This window comes from Ciconia boyciana, chromosome 7 (assembly GCF_034638445.1).
Source record: "Ciconia boyciana chromosome 7, ASM3463844v1, whole genome shotgun sequence".
NCBI classification, from domain to species: domain Eukaryota; kingdom Metazoa; phylum Chordata; class Aves; order Ciconiiformes; family Ciconiidae; genus Ciconia; species Ciconia boyciana.
Window position 1 is genome coordinate 36,261,810 of NC_132940.1, and position 16,687 is coordinate 36,278,496.

General features: G+C 36.4%; 1 protein-coding gene across 2 annotated transcripts in view; it reads right to left on the reverse strand.

The window, feature by feature from the left end:
* Positions 1-16,687, reverse strand: part of BRINP3 (BMP/retinoic acid inducible neural specific 3) — a 224,657-nt gene that overhangs the window by 57,761 nt on the left and 150,209 nt on the right. For both annotated transcript variants that reach the window (XM_072867509.1, XM_072867510.1), the window contains 2 exons: positions 10,750-10,855; positions 7,634-7,870 (listed from right to left, as the gene is read on the reverse strand). In XM_072867509.1, coding sequence (XP_072723610.1) covers positions 7,634-7,870; positions 10,750-10,855 — 343 coding nt within the window. The remainder of the gene's footprint in view (positions 1-7,633; positions 7,871-10,749; positions 10,856-16,687) is intronic.

Sequence of the window (16,687 nt, forward strand, 5' to 3'; positions counted from 1 at the left end):
CAATCTTTTGAGAAGTTGTGACCCAGATGACTCAGATGTCTATACAGTAAGACCACCACCAATCCCAAAATGCAAAGTGTGAATTGAAACATATTCTGTCTTTTAGTAGTATTCAATAGTAAAAATATGGGTCAGGTTTGCATATGAGTTTCAATTGATTAAGGTCTAGGTTAACTTCAAGAGTGAGAGAACACTAATTCTTCACTTTTTCCAAGACCAGCTTTGGGCTTTTGTTGTGCTTGGTTTTAATAAAACAGATTTGCAGATCTGGGAAGTAGCTGTGCTTAGTGGAAAGAGCCTTTCTTGTTTCAAAGCTGGCATTTTACAGTATACTCATATTTCATATGGGAAAATACAAAGTGAAGGAGAAGTGAGACAGTTCTGAAAGTGTATCATCAAAATATGGTGGTTTTCCATTACTATGACATTTTGCAATTTTGAAGATGGAGATATAAATTCATGACACTATTAAATGCATAATTCTCTAAATCTCACTGAAGATTATGGAATGGTGATGATCTGTTCTATTACTTTCTGTAGATTTTACATAAAAGTAATTATACGAGATGCAAATGCTACCCTCAAAAAAGAATGGGATGACTGAACCTCCTCATCTTCAGTATTACTGATATTTAGTTCAGTAATATGCTTATCATCTCTTCTATTAGAATCTGCTTTCTTCAACCCTTTAAATCGAATTCTTTTATACAAGGGATTTTGGGAACATCGTTAATTCAATTGTTTCAAAGAAATGGAAAAATATAATTGAACTGAGGAAGCAGGATTCTTAAAGTCTCAAAAGCAATCTATGCTGAGGCAAACAAGAAAATTTTGGTAACTTTCTATGTAGTGCTATACATTAACTGATGATTTAGATCTAATTTTTAGGTGAACCTTTCAAAACTCTGGATTTTTTCAGGTAATTTTGAGTTAGTACATGTAAAAGATAACCAATGCTCAATAGCAAGACATCCTGGAGTTATTAGGGAATTATGAAATGCATTAGACGTGAAGTCCAAATTCAGTTAATCCAGGGATTTAAGAAGAAATAGCTTGCAACAGCAATTCACTTCAGCTAGTACTTTGCAATCAAAGCCATGATGGAGGATGGATGCACAATGAAAAATAGTTTCAGCAAATATTAATGTGAAAGTTAATATCAGTTTACTTTGGCTGTACTTATACCAGTTGTACCTTCTGTGATACTGAAATTTACCTTTTGAAATATCTCTATAAAGCAGGTACAGAATTTACTGAAAAAAATCAAACTCCACATTTTGAGAAGAGAAGTTTGTCTTTTAAAGCTGTAGAAGGATACATTTCAAAATATTTACAGGATGACCTTTGATGTTTAATTACGCCTGTGAAGCCACATGTCTGGCAGCATAAACAGTTTTTGTGTTCAGTGGGCCAAGTTCTTCAAGGTCCTAGATGGCTCTGGCTATGATCTATTTAAGGTAATGCTGAACATTTAAGTACACAAGTAAAACCTATGAAGTTAATGGACTACAAATGATTAAAATAAGCACGTATTTCAATGCTTCACTGAATCACCTTTAAGTGCAACTGTGACAGTAAAATTTCTGCCTAATTTGTTGTAGGCGTGCGATTTCCTTACAGAGTATTTTGAATTTAAACTAAATATTTGAAAGAATGAGTTTTCAATTTCAACACTACTTTGAATATATATCTCATAATATTTGTTACACATCTCCTTATCCCATGCCTTTCAAGGAAATATTCCAAAAGAGATTTTGTTGTCTTCAAGGGAAAAAAAAAAAAATCAACTGCTCAGCACTTGGAAAAAATGTGACAAGGCAGCAAGCTGCCTTGCATGTGAACTATGTGAAAATAAATCCTTGGATGGAAGATTTTACTTTCATGTTTCCAGGAGGTCTCATAAATGCTAGTGGTAAAAAAAGAAATTATGAAAATGCACTTTTGCCATCTTCTATTGTTTGAGCAACCCTATCATCCATGTCCGTATTTATTTTAATAGCCTTTTTAATTTAGAAAAATGAAATTAAGTTACAACATGGATTGCTATAAATATCTTTTAGATGTCAGTGAGCAGACGACCTTAAAAGAAAATTGTTGTCATTCAAATTGTTTAAAAGGAGTGGCCAGATTTCCAAAGGTACTCAGCAGCCAGCCACACCAGGATTATGGTACAGGTAATGCATGATCATATTCTTATCCTTGCTGTCAGAATCCAGAGCCTGTGGATTTTTTTATGGGTCTGCATGCCTTTCATGTGTTTTAGAGCAGTGGGTCATAATCTCTGTAAATTGCCAGTCAGTTGTTGACAGAGTTGCATGTTAGAATTTGCTTCTTTGTACATTGTCTTGCCAAGAGAGTCCAAAAAACTTCCAAAATCAGCGATGTGTAACAAGACAACATATTCACTAACACCATCTTCAACATTGCTGTAACCATAAGCTGTGAAAGTCCTCCATACTTCAAAAATTTCAGAATTTTTTCAAGGAATCTTTTGACACTCCTTACTGTGTGAAACTAATTAGCACTTGAGTGCTTAGGCCAAAGCTTTTCCTGAAATGGAAAGATAAAGTTTACTGAGAGGATGAGGTAGGAGGAAGAGCTGGACAAGTACATGCTCTTAGTATTAGGTGCAGAAGGGGTACAGGAAAATTGGCAATATGAAAAGAACAACACATGGAAAAGTTGGGGTGGGCTACAGGCATACTAGTGAAGATTTCAGTGCTTTAATCTAACTAACATAGGTGGACTCCATATTCTGGAATCTCAGTGAAACTTAGTGGCTTGTGATAACAGCAGGTCAACTAGATTATCTAGTTGTCCTTTTAGGCTACAAATTCCTGTGAAAGGCTAGTTTCATGCACATTAAGAAAGGGTAAATGAAACACTGCTTGATTCCATTAGAGGTGATATTTTTAGGCCATGTGTTAGATGATAAGAACACAGTTTCTTGAAATTATGTTCTCAGAGAGAACTTTGCTTACACATTAATTCAGCCAAAGGCCTCAAGAAACTAATGAAATTTGTTAATAAAGGTTGAACAGCTTTAGTATGGATTTTTGATAAGGAAACAGCTGCTCATTTGCAAGGGTAGTAGCTGAGTCTGGAGGCAAGATACAATCAAGAATAAGCAGATGGTTCAAGAGTAAACAATTTAAAGTAGCTCTTGTAATTTCTTTGAGAACTTAGTACATACCCTGATATTAAGAGGTGATATGAAGCTCATTGAGCTAATAGTGATCAAGTATGTATTGCTGGAGGGCAGCTAGAGAGATGAGAAAGGCAGCCAGATTTACTGACAGGTAAATAACATACTGCATGTTATGTCCTCCAAACATAACATGTCCTCCAAAATGAGATTCAAGTAGTTAAAAGATGCCAGAAGAGCCTGAGTGAAACAAAATCTGCACATAACGATGAAGGACACATTCTGAATATGTTTGGTCATCTAATCTATAATAATCATAATTGCTCAAAAGAGAATTGTCACTACGAGCAATCTCAAATTGCAGACCAGAGTCCTCCTATGGGAAAACCAGGAAAATTCTTTGATCACAGAGTAACAGAATGGTTGAGGTGGGAAAGGACCTCTAGTCCAAACCCCTGCTCAATCAGGGCCACCTAGACCCAGTTGCCCAGGACCATGGCCACTCAGCTTTTGAATATCTCCAAGGAGGAAGACTCTACAACCTCCCTGGGCAACCTGTGCCAGTGCTCAGTCACCCTTACAGTGAAAAAGTGTTTCCTGATGTTCAGATAGAGCTTCCTGTGTTTCAGTTTGTGCCCACTGCCTCTGGTCCTGTCACTGGGCACCACTGAAAAGAGCTTGGCTCCGTCTTCTTCACACCCTTCCTGCAGGTATTTATCCACATTGGTAGGATCCCCCCTGAGCCTTCTCTTCTCCAGACTGAACAGTCCTATGTCTCTCAGCCTTTCCTCATAAGAGAGATGCTCCAGACCCTTCATCATCTTTGAGGAGTCTCTCCAATATGTCCATGTCTCTCTTGTACTGAGGAGCCCAGACCTGGATATAGTAAACCAGGTATGGCCTCACCAGTGCTGAGGAGAGGGGATGGATCCTCTCACTCAACCTGCTGGCAACACTCCTCTTAATGTAGCCCAGGATACCATCAGCCTTCTTTGCTGCAAGGGCACATTGCTGGCTCACGGTCAACTTGGTATCCACCAGGACCCCCAGGTCCTTTTCTGCCAAGCTGCTTTCCAGCTGGGTGGCCCCCAGCACATCCTGGTGCCTGGTGCAGGACTCCCCAGGTGCAGGACTTTGGAATTCTCCTTGTTGAACTTCATGAGGTTCCTGATGTGGTACATGCTTTCAATTCACCCCACATTACATTTGTCTAACGTGATTATTCATTGCAGTTGGACATGTATGCATAGCGTGGTCATACTAAATTATGACCTTTTTGCAGCTGTAATTGTAGTGTTCAGGACCTTTGACTTTTAACTAGGTACACACATTTTTCTTCCGCATCTCATGATTTAAAAGGTAAAACAATAATGTAATCTGCCTAATTTGGAACAGAGCAGTAGGCTGTAGAGAAAACAGTCTTGTTGCTTTTTTTTTCTTTTCTTTATTGCTGGAAATTCAAATGGAGAGTTTCAAAGACACAAACTAAATTTAGCTACCCATTGATTTCAAATGGGAGTTAGGCACTGAAGAACTGCCATTTTTTTCTTTAAAAAAATCTATTTCTCTGTTGTTTTATCTTGAACAGACAGAAGAAGAGATAACACCGACAGTAAACAAATCATCTTAAATAGATTATTTAATTCTTCCTCTTTAGACTAAATTCTGTCTACAGATAATGTGCATGACCTCAAGTGAACCCAGTAAGATTTACAGGTCTATATTAGGGGACAAAATTTGTTTCTGGATTCAGAGGACTATTTTATTATATGTAAGGTAAAGAAGAGTTTGGAAGGCAGAAAAGTTAGAAAATCAATACACTTGTATTTAACTTTACTTGAATCTGGAGTTCATAATATAAAAAAATGGAATTAATTAATTAATTAATTAATTCATTCATTCATTCATCTGCAGTAAGTAGTAGACTATATGGGCCAGTAGTTAGTGCTCTGGATTATCCTGCCCCTTGTCTACTCAGAATCTAAATTAATAAATAATCTGGCCTTCTTTCACCCTACTCTTTTCTAGCTAATTTATTTTTATTATAAATTGATTAAAATAAAACAACATACTCTTAGCTCAAAAGCTGACTTCCACTGATTTAGACAAAGACTGAAGGATATATATCCCACATCAAAGTTATAAAATATCTATTATTTAAAACATTAGTTTTGTTTAATAAAGGGCACTTTTTTTCTCAGAACATGCTATTAACATGAATCAGATCATGCTGATATTTGTTAATAGCGTTTTTCATAGTATAAATGCTGCACAAGCTCTACATTTTTCATAATATGTCTCAGTAATCACTGTGGCTAAAAATTCTTACAGACCATGTGTGACAGTACTGGAAGAGCTGTTCAGATGGTAATATATGATTTATATAGGAAGGTTGAATGAGCAATGACTAAGCTATCTATCAAAAGTTCACATGCTGACTTTTTTCAACAAAGTACAGACCCATGCACATACGAGGTTACCTATCTCATCTTTCCATGAACATCTTTATGCAAAACAGCTTATAAGTTAAAAGCAGAGATTTTCTAAGCTACCTATGAGATGTGGAAGTCATGCTTTGTATATTTATTAGTTTAGAAATGATTTAAATAATTCAAGGGCTAGAGAGTGGGTATGGTATATGTCTTAATGATGTTAATAATCTGTATTTCACACTTTTTAGTAACCACACCTACTAGCAATTACCTAACTGACAGATATATGTGAAGTTGCCATTTTAGTGATTCATACAGCATAGCTAAAGACTCTTTTTTAAAAGCACAGAATTTAACTCTTACCCATTTTTCCCCTGACATTCATGTCTCAATCCTGAACATAGGACTATACATGTAGCTGACAACTATTCAAACTTGTAAGTAATTTGATGCCCCTATACAGCTTGCTATAAGAATCCTCCACAGATTCAGATAAATGTGCCCTTTCAGCTTAACTAAAATTACTGTTAAGTAGGTGCCATCAAATGACATTCTTCAGGCACTGGACAGTATCGCATCCCTTTCAAATAGGACAAAATAAGGTAAACAAAACTGTGCCTTTCTGTAGAGTTAATATGCTTGACCAAGTTTGCAAAGTAGTAAATGATAGCATGACTCCATAAATGCTTAAAGGTGTCAAAACAGTCATTGGGAAAACGCATTTTTACGTACACAAAAAAAGAAACATAAATTCAAAAGCATTCAAATGCTTTTATAATCAGAGAAGTCTGTGATCCTCCAAGGAGAAATATTATAAGTGCCGGTGTCCTCATGCTAAGAGTGAGACTGGGGGTGGGAAAAGGGCCTGAGATATTCCAAACAGATTCAGATTTAGGCATCAGGTCTCACTAAAAGTTACAACAACTGACATTTTCAATGATATAGGGTCTTTTGAAATTCTCAACCTTGAACTGAGAAATCAGTCTTTAACAATAAAACAACAAATATAAAAAATGAATGTGTACAATGTACTGTTCACAGTTAAGTATTGTACTGATATTTCATCTTCTCTCCCATGACCACTGAATATTCTTCTTCCCCCTCTCTTCTACTGACTTGTTCTCTTTCTCCAACACAACTCATTAAAAACTGTGATTTTTGCTTTTTTCTGCTTCTTCCTTATCTCCCTCATTTTTTTTTTTCCCTCGGTGATTTTTCCTAGGTCTGCTGAGCTCGCCTTACTTTTCCCACCATCTGGCTAGACAGCTGTTACTAATATTGCTGTGTGAGTTGTGAAAACAGTTGTTCAGAAGCTGAGTCTACCTGTGGTTCCCATTCTCTATGGGACTGGGAGTTCTGATGATCAGGACAGGGGAAATGATGTATGAAACAAACCTCGATGCTTTAAAGAAAACCAATGTGGCACAAACATATTGTAGACACAACATGGATAGGTCCAGTTTAAACACAAATCATACAAAGAAGCAAGTTGCCAACTATGATGGGATGAACTATTAACTACTTGGTAAATCAAGGGCTGGCTATGCTCTCCATGTCAGCTCCATGGTATCACTGGAGGGACAGGATAAAGGGGAAGTACAGGAGAAACTTTGACCCAACACTGAAAAATGGATGTGAAATGAAGCAGCTGTTTCAGCTGCATTACAGAACAAAAATGCAGAATACCCATATAAAATGTATAACCTGACTTTGTTCCTCATTTGTTCTGCTTTCTGCCTCCTCCAATACACTTCTTGCTCCAACAGGGACCAAGTCCTCACAGCCATGGACTCCACAAAGTATAGCAGATGAATACTCAAACCCAGCTGCCTAAATCTTAATGTAATTACACAGACTGCTGATCATCACAAGGTGAGGGCAACACTTCCTATCAGAATGTTATAATAATTAAGACTCAGATCCAAGATGCATTAAACATCCAGGATGTTTAGTTTCAGGTGTATGAACCATTCTGGAGATATCAGATGGAGTCTGTTGTAGAAATACTTTTTGTAAGATACAGCCAAGCAGACAAAAATTTTATAAAACATCTCACCAGATTCTTCAAATTCACTGTTGTATGCATTCCAAGTCTCACTTATGCGGAGCAGATTTTCTTCCATGGCTTGAATGTCCATGTAGGGACAGTTGCACTCTGGGAATTTAGGACCACACTGACACCAACAATCATTGTCCTTGCAGATGAACTCCCCCTCTGAATTGCAGGCAATATAGCTCAGAGCTGCCTGGACAAAATGTTCTTGCAGATACTCAGGAAGGATGACCTGAAGACCTGAAGGAAACAGAGTAAATATTATGTTATTAAACGCAAAGGAATTCTTGAGTCAAGCAGCTTCCCCCAACATATGTAACAAACAAAGAAAAAAATTATGAAAAAGGAAACTATATGGCTTTTGTAGGACAATTTACACATATCTAGCATTTGCACTGTCATATATTGCCTTTGTTAAGAATTATTTTCAGATATATTCCTCACATTTCCCTCAGTATGGAACATCCATTCCACTAACTAATAACCTGTGCTCTTCAGATAGACCATTTACTAGTGTAATTTCTTTCTAGGGGGATTGTCAAAAACAGAAAGAAAGGATTACATCAACTTCTCCTTGTAAAGAATTGCTGAATGAACAGCCTCAACAGTAGGAGCTTTGCAGTAGGGAAGCATGCAGCTGATTTATAATCTTGGAACTAGCAGCTAATGCAAATTTTGAGAGTGCTGTTGAAGGGAAAGCAGCCCTGAAAGACAGAGTAAAGAGACAGTATAATCAGAAAAAGAGGTGTGAAGGTAAATGTTTCCATTCTGTATTGGACTTGTTTTCCATGTTGCCTTTGACACAACAAGATATAGCTTGTCTAAATAACTCTAGTTGTCTCTTTGTGATTCTGTAGAAACAAAGAATGGGAAAAATTGGGTTGGAGGAAATTTTAGAAAAATAAAATTCAGCTGATATTTAATTTCTTATAACATTGGTATTTAATTGCTAAGGGACAGTCAATGTGATGTGATGGGTAGGGCTATAAAACCTTGAGAAACAAAATTAATTCTTAAATCTACTAAAGGTTTAGCACGGAGAAAGGGTGCAAAGTCTAGACCCTATGGTGTTTCAAAAAACTCCTGCTATGTTGCAAATCCCTTTGCAAAGTGTTTTCACACTTTACCCTGCCACAGCATGCAGAGGTCTTGCAAAAGCCTGTCACATTGGTGTTTCAGAACCACAGAATAGGTGAATCAAAAATTCAGACTATTTGTGACCAGAAATTTAGACTTACTCATCTGAAAATGTTGACCATTGTTTACATGATCCCAATGATGGGAATGAGTATTTTATATAGGAGCATTTTAACTAACTATCAGTCACTCTAGCTACATTAGTACACAACCAATCAAAAAGCCACTGCAAGGTACGTTATAAGTTTTTATTTATAATTTGTTGTTATTTTCTGTGGCAAAAATAATCACTCTGGAACCAGTGGAGCTTATTTGTGGGCCAAGTGATTTCTCATCATATGGTTTGGTTATTTGTGATGTAGGTTTCTTCTACATAGGCACTTGGACAATTTCATGGAGATTTATCCCTTATTTTTACGTACATAAAAATGATAGCTGTAACAGTAATTTCATAACACTTCCCAGTCAAAAGTCATATCACAATTGCTAAACCCAAGTCCGTCTGTGCTTTCTTCTACCTCATGTCAAAATATGTAAAACTCTGTTGTTACCTGAGTAAACTTTTCAATGTACTTGTATACTTGTGAAAAGCCTCGAAATTGAGAAAGGAAAAGAAAGCCCAGATAAGCAAACTTGAGTCTCGTTCAATTCTTCCATGATAAGTATGAAATAGTTTATACAGTTCTCATAATATATTTCTCATAATGACAATCCAATGGCATGTGTCAAACCACAGTCTGAGGGATGTAAAGATTATTTTCCAAATTTTAACTGACAAATATCGTGCATATGCTGGAGACCATTAAAAATCACAAATTATTTCTGGAAACATTTCATTGCATCTCAATGGAAATGACAAGTTCTTTTTTAAAAAATATATACTATCTCTGAAATCATTGTATGATTTTATGGTTTTTAACCTATCCTGGGGAGAGAGACAGGAAAGGGAAAAAAAACACATGGATGTTTTAAACAGGATGATAATCTTTCCTTGACAGCCATTCTTAATAACCAGCAACAACTTCACAATATATGTCCAACTGATTTATGAACCAATATGGAAAATTTTTAAAACTAGAAATAATTGTATAGCTACCTGTAACTGCAAATTAAGAACTGTATTCTTCTCTCATTGTATATACATAGGGGTATACACAAGTACATAAATTAAAGAGAATTTAGTTTGTATTCATAGTAATAATAATAAGTTGTTCATGTTACATTTGTGTAACTGAAAAAAGCAATTACTAAGGGCCTAATACTCTAGAGGGTGACTTTTCAAAAATGTTTATGCATCTAATACGCAGGTTGGGAAATGCATCTACTGGAATTATCAAAAAATTAATTAGAAATTATGCTTTTTTTCTTCCTTTCCCTTTCCCTTTCCCTTTCCCTTTCTCTTTCCCTTTCCCTTTCCCTTTCATTTTCTCTCTCTTTTTTTCTTTTTTTTTTTTCCCGAATAGATAATTACTATTATTTTTCTAATGAGTGACTTGCCTAACCTTCCAGGTTTTCTTAACATTCCCAAGAGGAGCCTTTGGACTCTTCATTATTTAGAGTCTGAAAATCTATATCCTGATCCTTTGGTGACTCCATTCATTTCAGTGGGACGACTGCATGAGATGATGTAAGTTACTACTCAGTATATGCAAAGCAGGCTGAGCACACTAAATGTCATCCCCTGCTTGGTGGAATCTATGTGAATTCAGGCTGTTTAAAAGGTGTGCAAGTGATTGCTAAATAGGGCTGTAAAATGTTAACAGCATTGTTCAAATTGTTTTCTGATGTGTACAGAAATGGTTTCCATTTCAAAGGCAACATGAGTTACTGACATTTCCTTCACTTTGTCTAGAATGTACTTATTTCACACAGAAAAAAAAAATTAGGAAAATGACCTTTTATGAGGTGGAAGAAAGAAAAACAAATAGTGTGATAAATGTCATCCTGTTCCAAAACAAATTAATGAAATTGCACCTACATACCTTGCAACTGAATCTTATTTTCAGGACTCTGAACCAGAACAGAGCTGACAGAATCTAGGTTGTCATAGTTACTGCAGCCAAGAGGACCAGTCCGCGTTTCTGTTACCTGATGGTAAGGGAATGGAAAAGCATTTGCTGTATTATTCAAAACAGACTGAGGAGTTCAGAAGCTTGTTTCATAAAGTTTCCCTTTAATTCAGCTGGGGGTACATTTCAGACTTAATTAAGGTGAAATAGCTCATTTGAGTTATGAAAAGTGTGACTACAAATGTTTTACCAGTACTGCAAACTTTAATAAAAGTGGTTCATAAAAATGAAGAGTGTGATTTTCACTGATGAAACTTGTGTACATGGCAACTCCTTGGAAAAACTTTGACTTCTTGTGTAGCACAGCAGGATCCAGAAGTAAAAACCTTTTATGATGAGCTCTATTTATAATGGTGGGAGTGGTGGGATATTTTTCATCAGAAAAAGGCCTAAGATAAGATTAGACATAAGACTCTGGACATCCTGCCTATTGTAATCACTGAATCAATGACCACAGAATCAAAATACAGCTACATTAACCAAAACAGAATCGCCACAAGTAGAGCTCTGGCTTAACAGTTGAGGACTGTGCTTGGCAATGGGCAGTTAGTTAAATGAGTAAAGAAATAATTTTTAAAAAGTTGACAATGGAATATTATAGATAATTCTTAAGTGTCAACAAAATAACTATAAAGGCTAATTTCTTTTTTAAATGTTATCCTAAGCAAAAAAAAGGGTTTAATGTAGTTTCCTACTAATGAAGCACTGCAGGTTTTGAAGCACTGTTGTGATGCCCAGAGGGCAGGGGGCAGCTCCACAACAGACTAGGCAGCACCTCAGGTTTTGTTGTGTTTTTTTTTAATCTGTATAGGGAGTAAAAGAAAAAACCCAAACCCTTAGGATAGACAGGTATACAATGTTCTCACTTTTTTTAAGCTGGATTGGGTGCTGTAGAAAAATCATGGTTTTGTAGTTCTTTCTCCTTTATACCAAGACTAGGCAGAAAGAAGAAAGCGAAAGTGGACTAAAAGTAATACAAACAGAGCCCTAGGAGGAAAAGCTGGCCATGGGATATTGTCCCAGTCTACCATCAAAGTACAACCAATTCCTCTATCATACCCCCTCCCAAACTGCTCCCAGCTACTATCCTGGAACTTCTTAGCTCTCTTCTTTTTACCATTTCAGAGGTTGTGTCCATATTTACCCTTATTTGGGGATCTGCCTCAGTTTTGAATACAACCACTTCTATTTTTTGTTACTTCAGGTATTGTATTCTGCTCTGGATCTCCTGGAGAATAAGCCTAAATTATGGGGTCAAGGAGCTCATTTCCAAAATACACACCTCCACTGAGCTGCCGACTGACATGTAAAGAGACAGCTAACATTAATTCTTACGAACAGAAGGAAGCTTGCTATTTTAACAATCTGTTTTGAAAGGAATATGAAGGTTTGCTAAAATAATCCATGAATGTTCATGTTGCTTAGGATTGCCTGGCTCTCTTACAGTTTGTGCTACCACCAGCATGTGTGGGTGGCTGCAGCTGGATCATGCTATTCTTGAAACCACTGAGATTTCACATTTTCCAAGATCTCTTGCACCTTTGCAAAGTGAATACAAAATCTTAGGCTATTCCAAGCTCTTGGCATCTTTCTGTCAGTTTGAACTAGTGTTCCTGAGAGTGGAGAAGGAGACCCTTTGCAATGCCTGCAGCCCATGGAGAAGACACACAGAACTGGCTTCAGCCAAACGCATTAGCAGAATGCCAGCTGCGCAACGAAATGAGATGGAGTCAGGATGTCTCTTCCCTGCACACATTTGGCAGTCTTTAATATTTATGCCAGGGCCAGATTTACCATGTTTTTTTCTTAATTATCCTGAATCAGTAAAAAGACTCTTGCACGGGCGTCAGAATTGGCTTGGACATTGCTGGAATGACAATTTTGATTTACCTATGATCCTTCAGTCCTCTCCCTCTCCCAGTAAGTGATGTAAAATTCCATTCTAAAATCTCATTTTTGTGTAGTACTCCCAGCCCATAAACAGAATCCTAATCTGTTTATACAATAACAAAGAGAGTCACCTACATTACATAAGATAAATAGCCAGAAGGCAGTTAAAGAGGGGTGAATGTTGTTATGAGTTTTATACTAGTTCTGAAAGATTATGCTCAGCATTTATCTATGCAATTCTTTATTTAAAGATCCATTTAATTTAGTGTTATTTTGTATATTACTATCATTATTTTCAATCATTTGTGTATAAAGCAATGCAGCTTCATAAAGTTATATGAAATGTAGAAACTATAAAGCCAATTTTACAATTCCTATCCATTCTTATTATTCTTATGCCTCCTGAAATCACAAAATAAGGAAGGTTAGTACGCAGCTTTATAATTATTTTGTCCCTTTTTGTTCATGCATCTTCGTTCTTCATTTGCATTGTGCAAGACATAGGTAGAGTCTACCATTGTTTTGATTATGGGAGTGATAGCACTTGGTGTATTTAGGTGTGCCAAGAGGCAGAATGGGGAAAAATCATCATTACATGACTATTTTGAATTCTTTTTTAGAGACTGGTTATATAAATCCACTGATTCAAAAGAAAACTATATATATGAAAAAAGCTGAGCGTGGATAGATTTTGAGATGACTTACAGACATTCATGATTGTTACAGAAAAGAAATAAAATATTGTTCTAATAATAACAATAATAAATAATACTCTATAAATAGAGCAATAAATAAGGACCTTTTCCAAACATTATGCTTTCACTCAAATCTATATATTTATATTCATTCTTTCACTTTTCCCAGTACCCTAGCCTTCCTCTGTCATCTCCTTTGCTCTGATACTCTTAGCTTCTGCATACAAAATATATTGCAAGAACAAAACCAAAATGTATAGTCCCAATATAGAACAAAGAAAGAATAAAGCAGATAAAAATAATCAAACTGCAACTTTCCATGAATGACACTTCTAGTCAGAAGTCAAAGTGTTGTAGTTACATATGCTTTTTTATACTCTATACAAATCCTACTCAACAAAGATTGTAAATCAAGAAAAATCTGAGTAGTTGATAAATGAAAGCCTCAAATTACTGTCAAATTTTCTAATCAAATACAAGGATTTAATTTTGGGGTAACTCATTTTGGTAACAGCAGACTACAGAGCAAAAAAAAAAAAGGTCCAAATGTATTAATTCTGGTTTGATCCAAGTGTTACTGAAATCACTGATGATTTTACATTTTCTCTTTCAGGAACAATAGAAACAAAATTGGAAAGGCAATGGCACTTCTTTAATTATCTTCCAAGCAGAGAACTGTGGCTATATTCAGTCCCAAGATCACAGCTGAAAAGTGTTTTGTCTGAAAGTATACAATAAAAGATAAAACAAAAACAGGAGAGGGAAAGGTAAAATGTAAATGCAAAGAGTATGCTAAGATGCTAGCATAGTCCAGAAGTGATTGCATGTGAGCAAAGAGCATCATAACCACATGCTTGTTTTGTAAGAGCTAGGCCTGCAGTCCATAAAGAATACTAACTCACAAAGCAAAATAGCACAGAACAAAGTTATTTAATAACCAAAACCCCCTAAAAACCAATAACAAAATATGTGTGAAAACATCTGACATGAACCAGGCAGGCTATTCTCAAGTGTCTTGTTTTCAAAGATTGTCACAGAACAGGTTTCCCTGGGCAGCAGGGTTTTCAGTTCCCAGAAACAAACTATAACATTTGGCATTAATGGGACAAATGCCTACAGTTTTCAGTGAGTTAAATCTCATAACCATGGTGATAATGACCCGATTATAAGTGCACTGAGAACATACCTCCTAGCACGTAAGCAGGGCTGAATTCTTGTGATATCAGTGGGTAGTATTTCCCTGGGAAACAGTATGCTTTTTTTGTCCATGATAGTTAAGCCTATAGAAGGGTTTGCTAATAAAAGGGAAATATATTTCTGCAGAGATTTTGTTCCTAGTGCTCCTTTTAAATGCACATAGCTAATATTCCTAACTACATGCCCATGCAGAGGTAGTGTGCTGTCTTGCATAAAGGACTATCCTCTTCAGCAGGATTCTTTAACAATGTATTTGGCTTCTAAGGAAGATAACTAAGCCAACACAAAGGAGAATGAGACAATGATAGTAACTTCAAAATAAGCATCTGCATTCATATTTGTATAAACCTCTTTAATATTTTAAACATTAAAATAATGATTTTGAGCAAATTCGTCATATATACATCTCTTCTGAACGATTGGTGAAGACAGGAGAATGGGCAAAAGTATGGAGGGAGGGGAAACCTGAAGTCTTTAGGATTCTCCTGTATGACTCTCCTATCAACCTCACCTTCATGACTTGTCTTCCAGCCCATGTTCCCACATATTGTCATTCCTGCACATTCTGCAGTCAGTGCTCATTTCACCTAAAAAAAAGTTGATCAAATGAATAGGAACTAAATGTACTTTCTATTTAGAAGTGGTTATCCTTCCAACTTTCTTTTTTTTTTTACCCCCAGGGTCGACAGTTTTTCACAAAAGCACCTTTCTTTCAGCACTTTCCTTTACCACACAATAGTTGCTGCTCTGCTGCCCTTGTGTCATTGAGCATATTAAAAGACTCCCACTAATTAGTGTGTAATTAAAATAAATCAAATCTTCTGAATGTTCCAAGCACTGACACTTGTCATGCTACCAGCTAGATGAACATTTCTGAGGGAGGTATAGGCAAACCAACAGCACTCACAATGTCAGGGGTTGGATTAATGTTTTTAATTTTTTTTTTAATTGCCAACATTCTAAAGCAATACCTTATAGGCATGTAACATTTTCAACACATTTTCTAGCAGCAGTATTGATGACATAAGACTGACTTTTTAATTTGAAAAGCCCACTAACTCAGGAGACCTGGAATCGCTCCCATCATATTTTTCTGTCATATGCTGTTGTAAGATGGAACAGAAACAGTAAACGTGATCTTTCTGCAAATGAAATAAATTGCAAAATTTCCATTAACTTCATTAGAAGTAGAATAAGGACTTCTTTCAAGCTTTTGGGCAAGGAAACAACTTTCAATTTCACTGAATGCAGCAAAAATGCTTCCCAAGAGATCAGTGTAATCCCTCCATTCCCTCTCCTTTGCTTCTACACTCTCAGGAATTTACTAGAACTAGAATTACTTTGAACTAGACTATTACATTACAACAACAATGAACTTGAAAAGATTTACCCACACATAAAGCATAAAATACCTTGGAAATCAGAATATTCTAGGAATTGGAATATTACTCAGACTATTTGAATTCTGCTCTGTTGTTACATTCTTTAAAAATATTATTATTTTTTAAGGCTGTTTAAGTTCAGCTGATAGGGAGCAAACACCTGTATGTTCAAGTCTATTCCCCACTATCTCAGAGAGCAGTTTATTACCTGTGAATTCCAGGAGAATCCACAAGAACATCAAAACAAGTCTTTGAATCTATGCTGTGCCACAGGAAAACTGGACAAGAAACCAAGACTGTCAGGAATGCCTCAGCTCTCAGCTAGCACGAAACATATATAGGTTGAACTGACTTCTAAAGACACTTGAGATAGGGGTCAGGAAGTGAGGAGAAAATGATTACTCCTTATGCTGTTCTGTAACATCGACTCTGCAGACTGTGCAACATTCCTGAGGCTATGGAAATTGAAAGTGAGGATTTACCCTAGCTGAAATCACTGGCAGCTTTGACAGCTCTGGCATCGGAGCCACAATTTTCCCTTTTCAAGGACATTTTAAATCCACTGCATGTCAGATGCCATGTTTCCGGGCAACCTTATGTAAAGCAACAGGGAAGTTTGCAGGAAATTAGTGTGTTGGCAAACCAGTTAGGGCAGTGGCACCAGAGCCTTTATTTCCTGCACTTTCA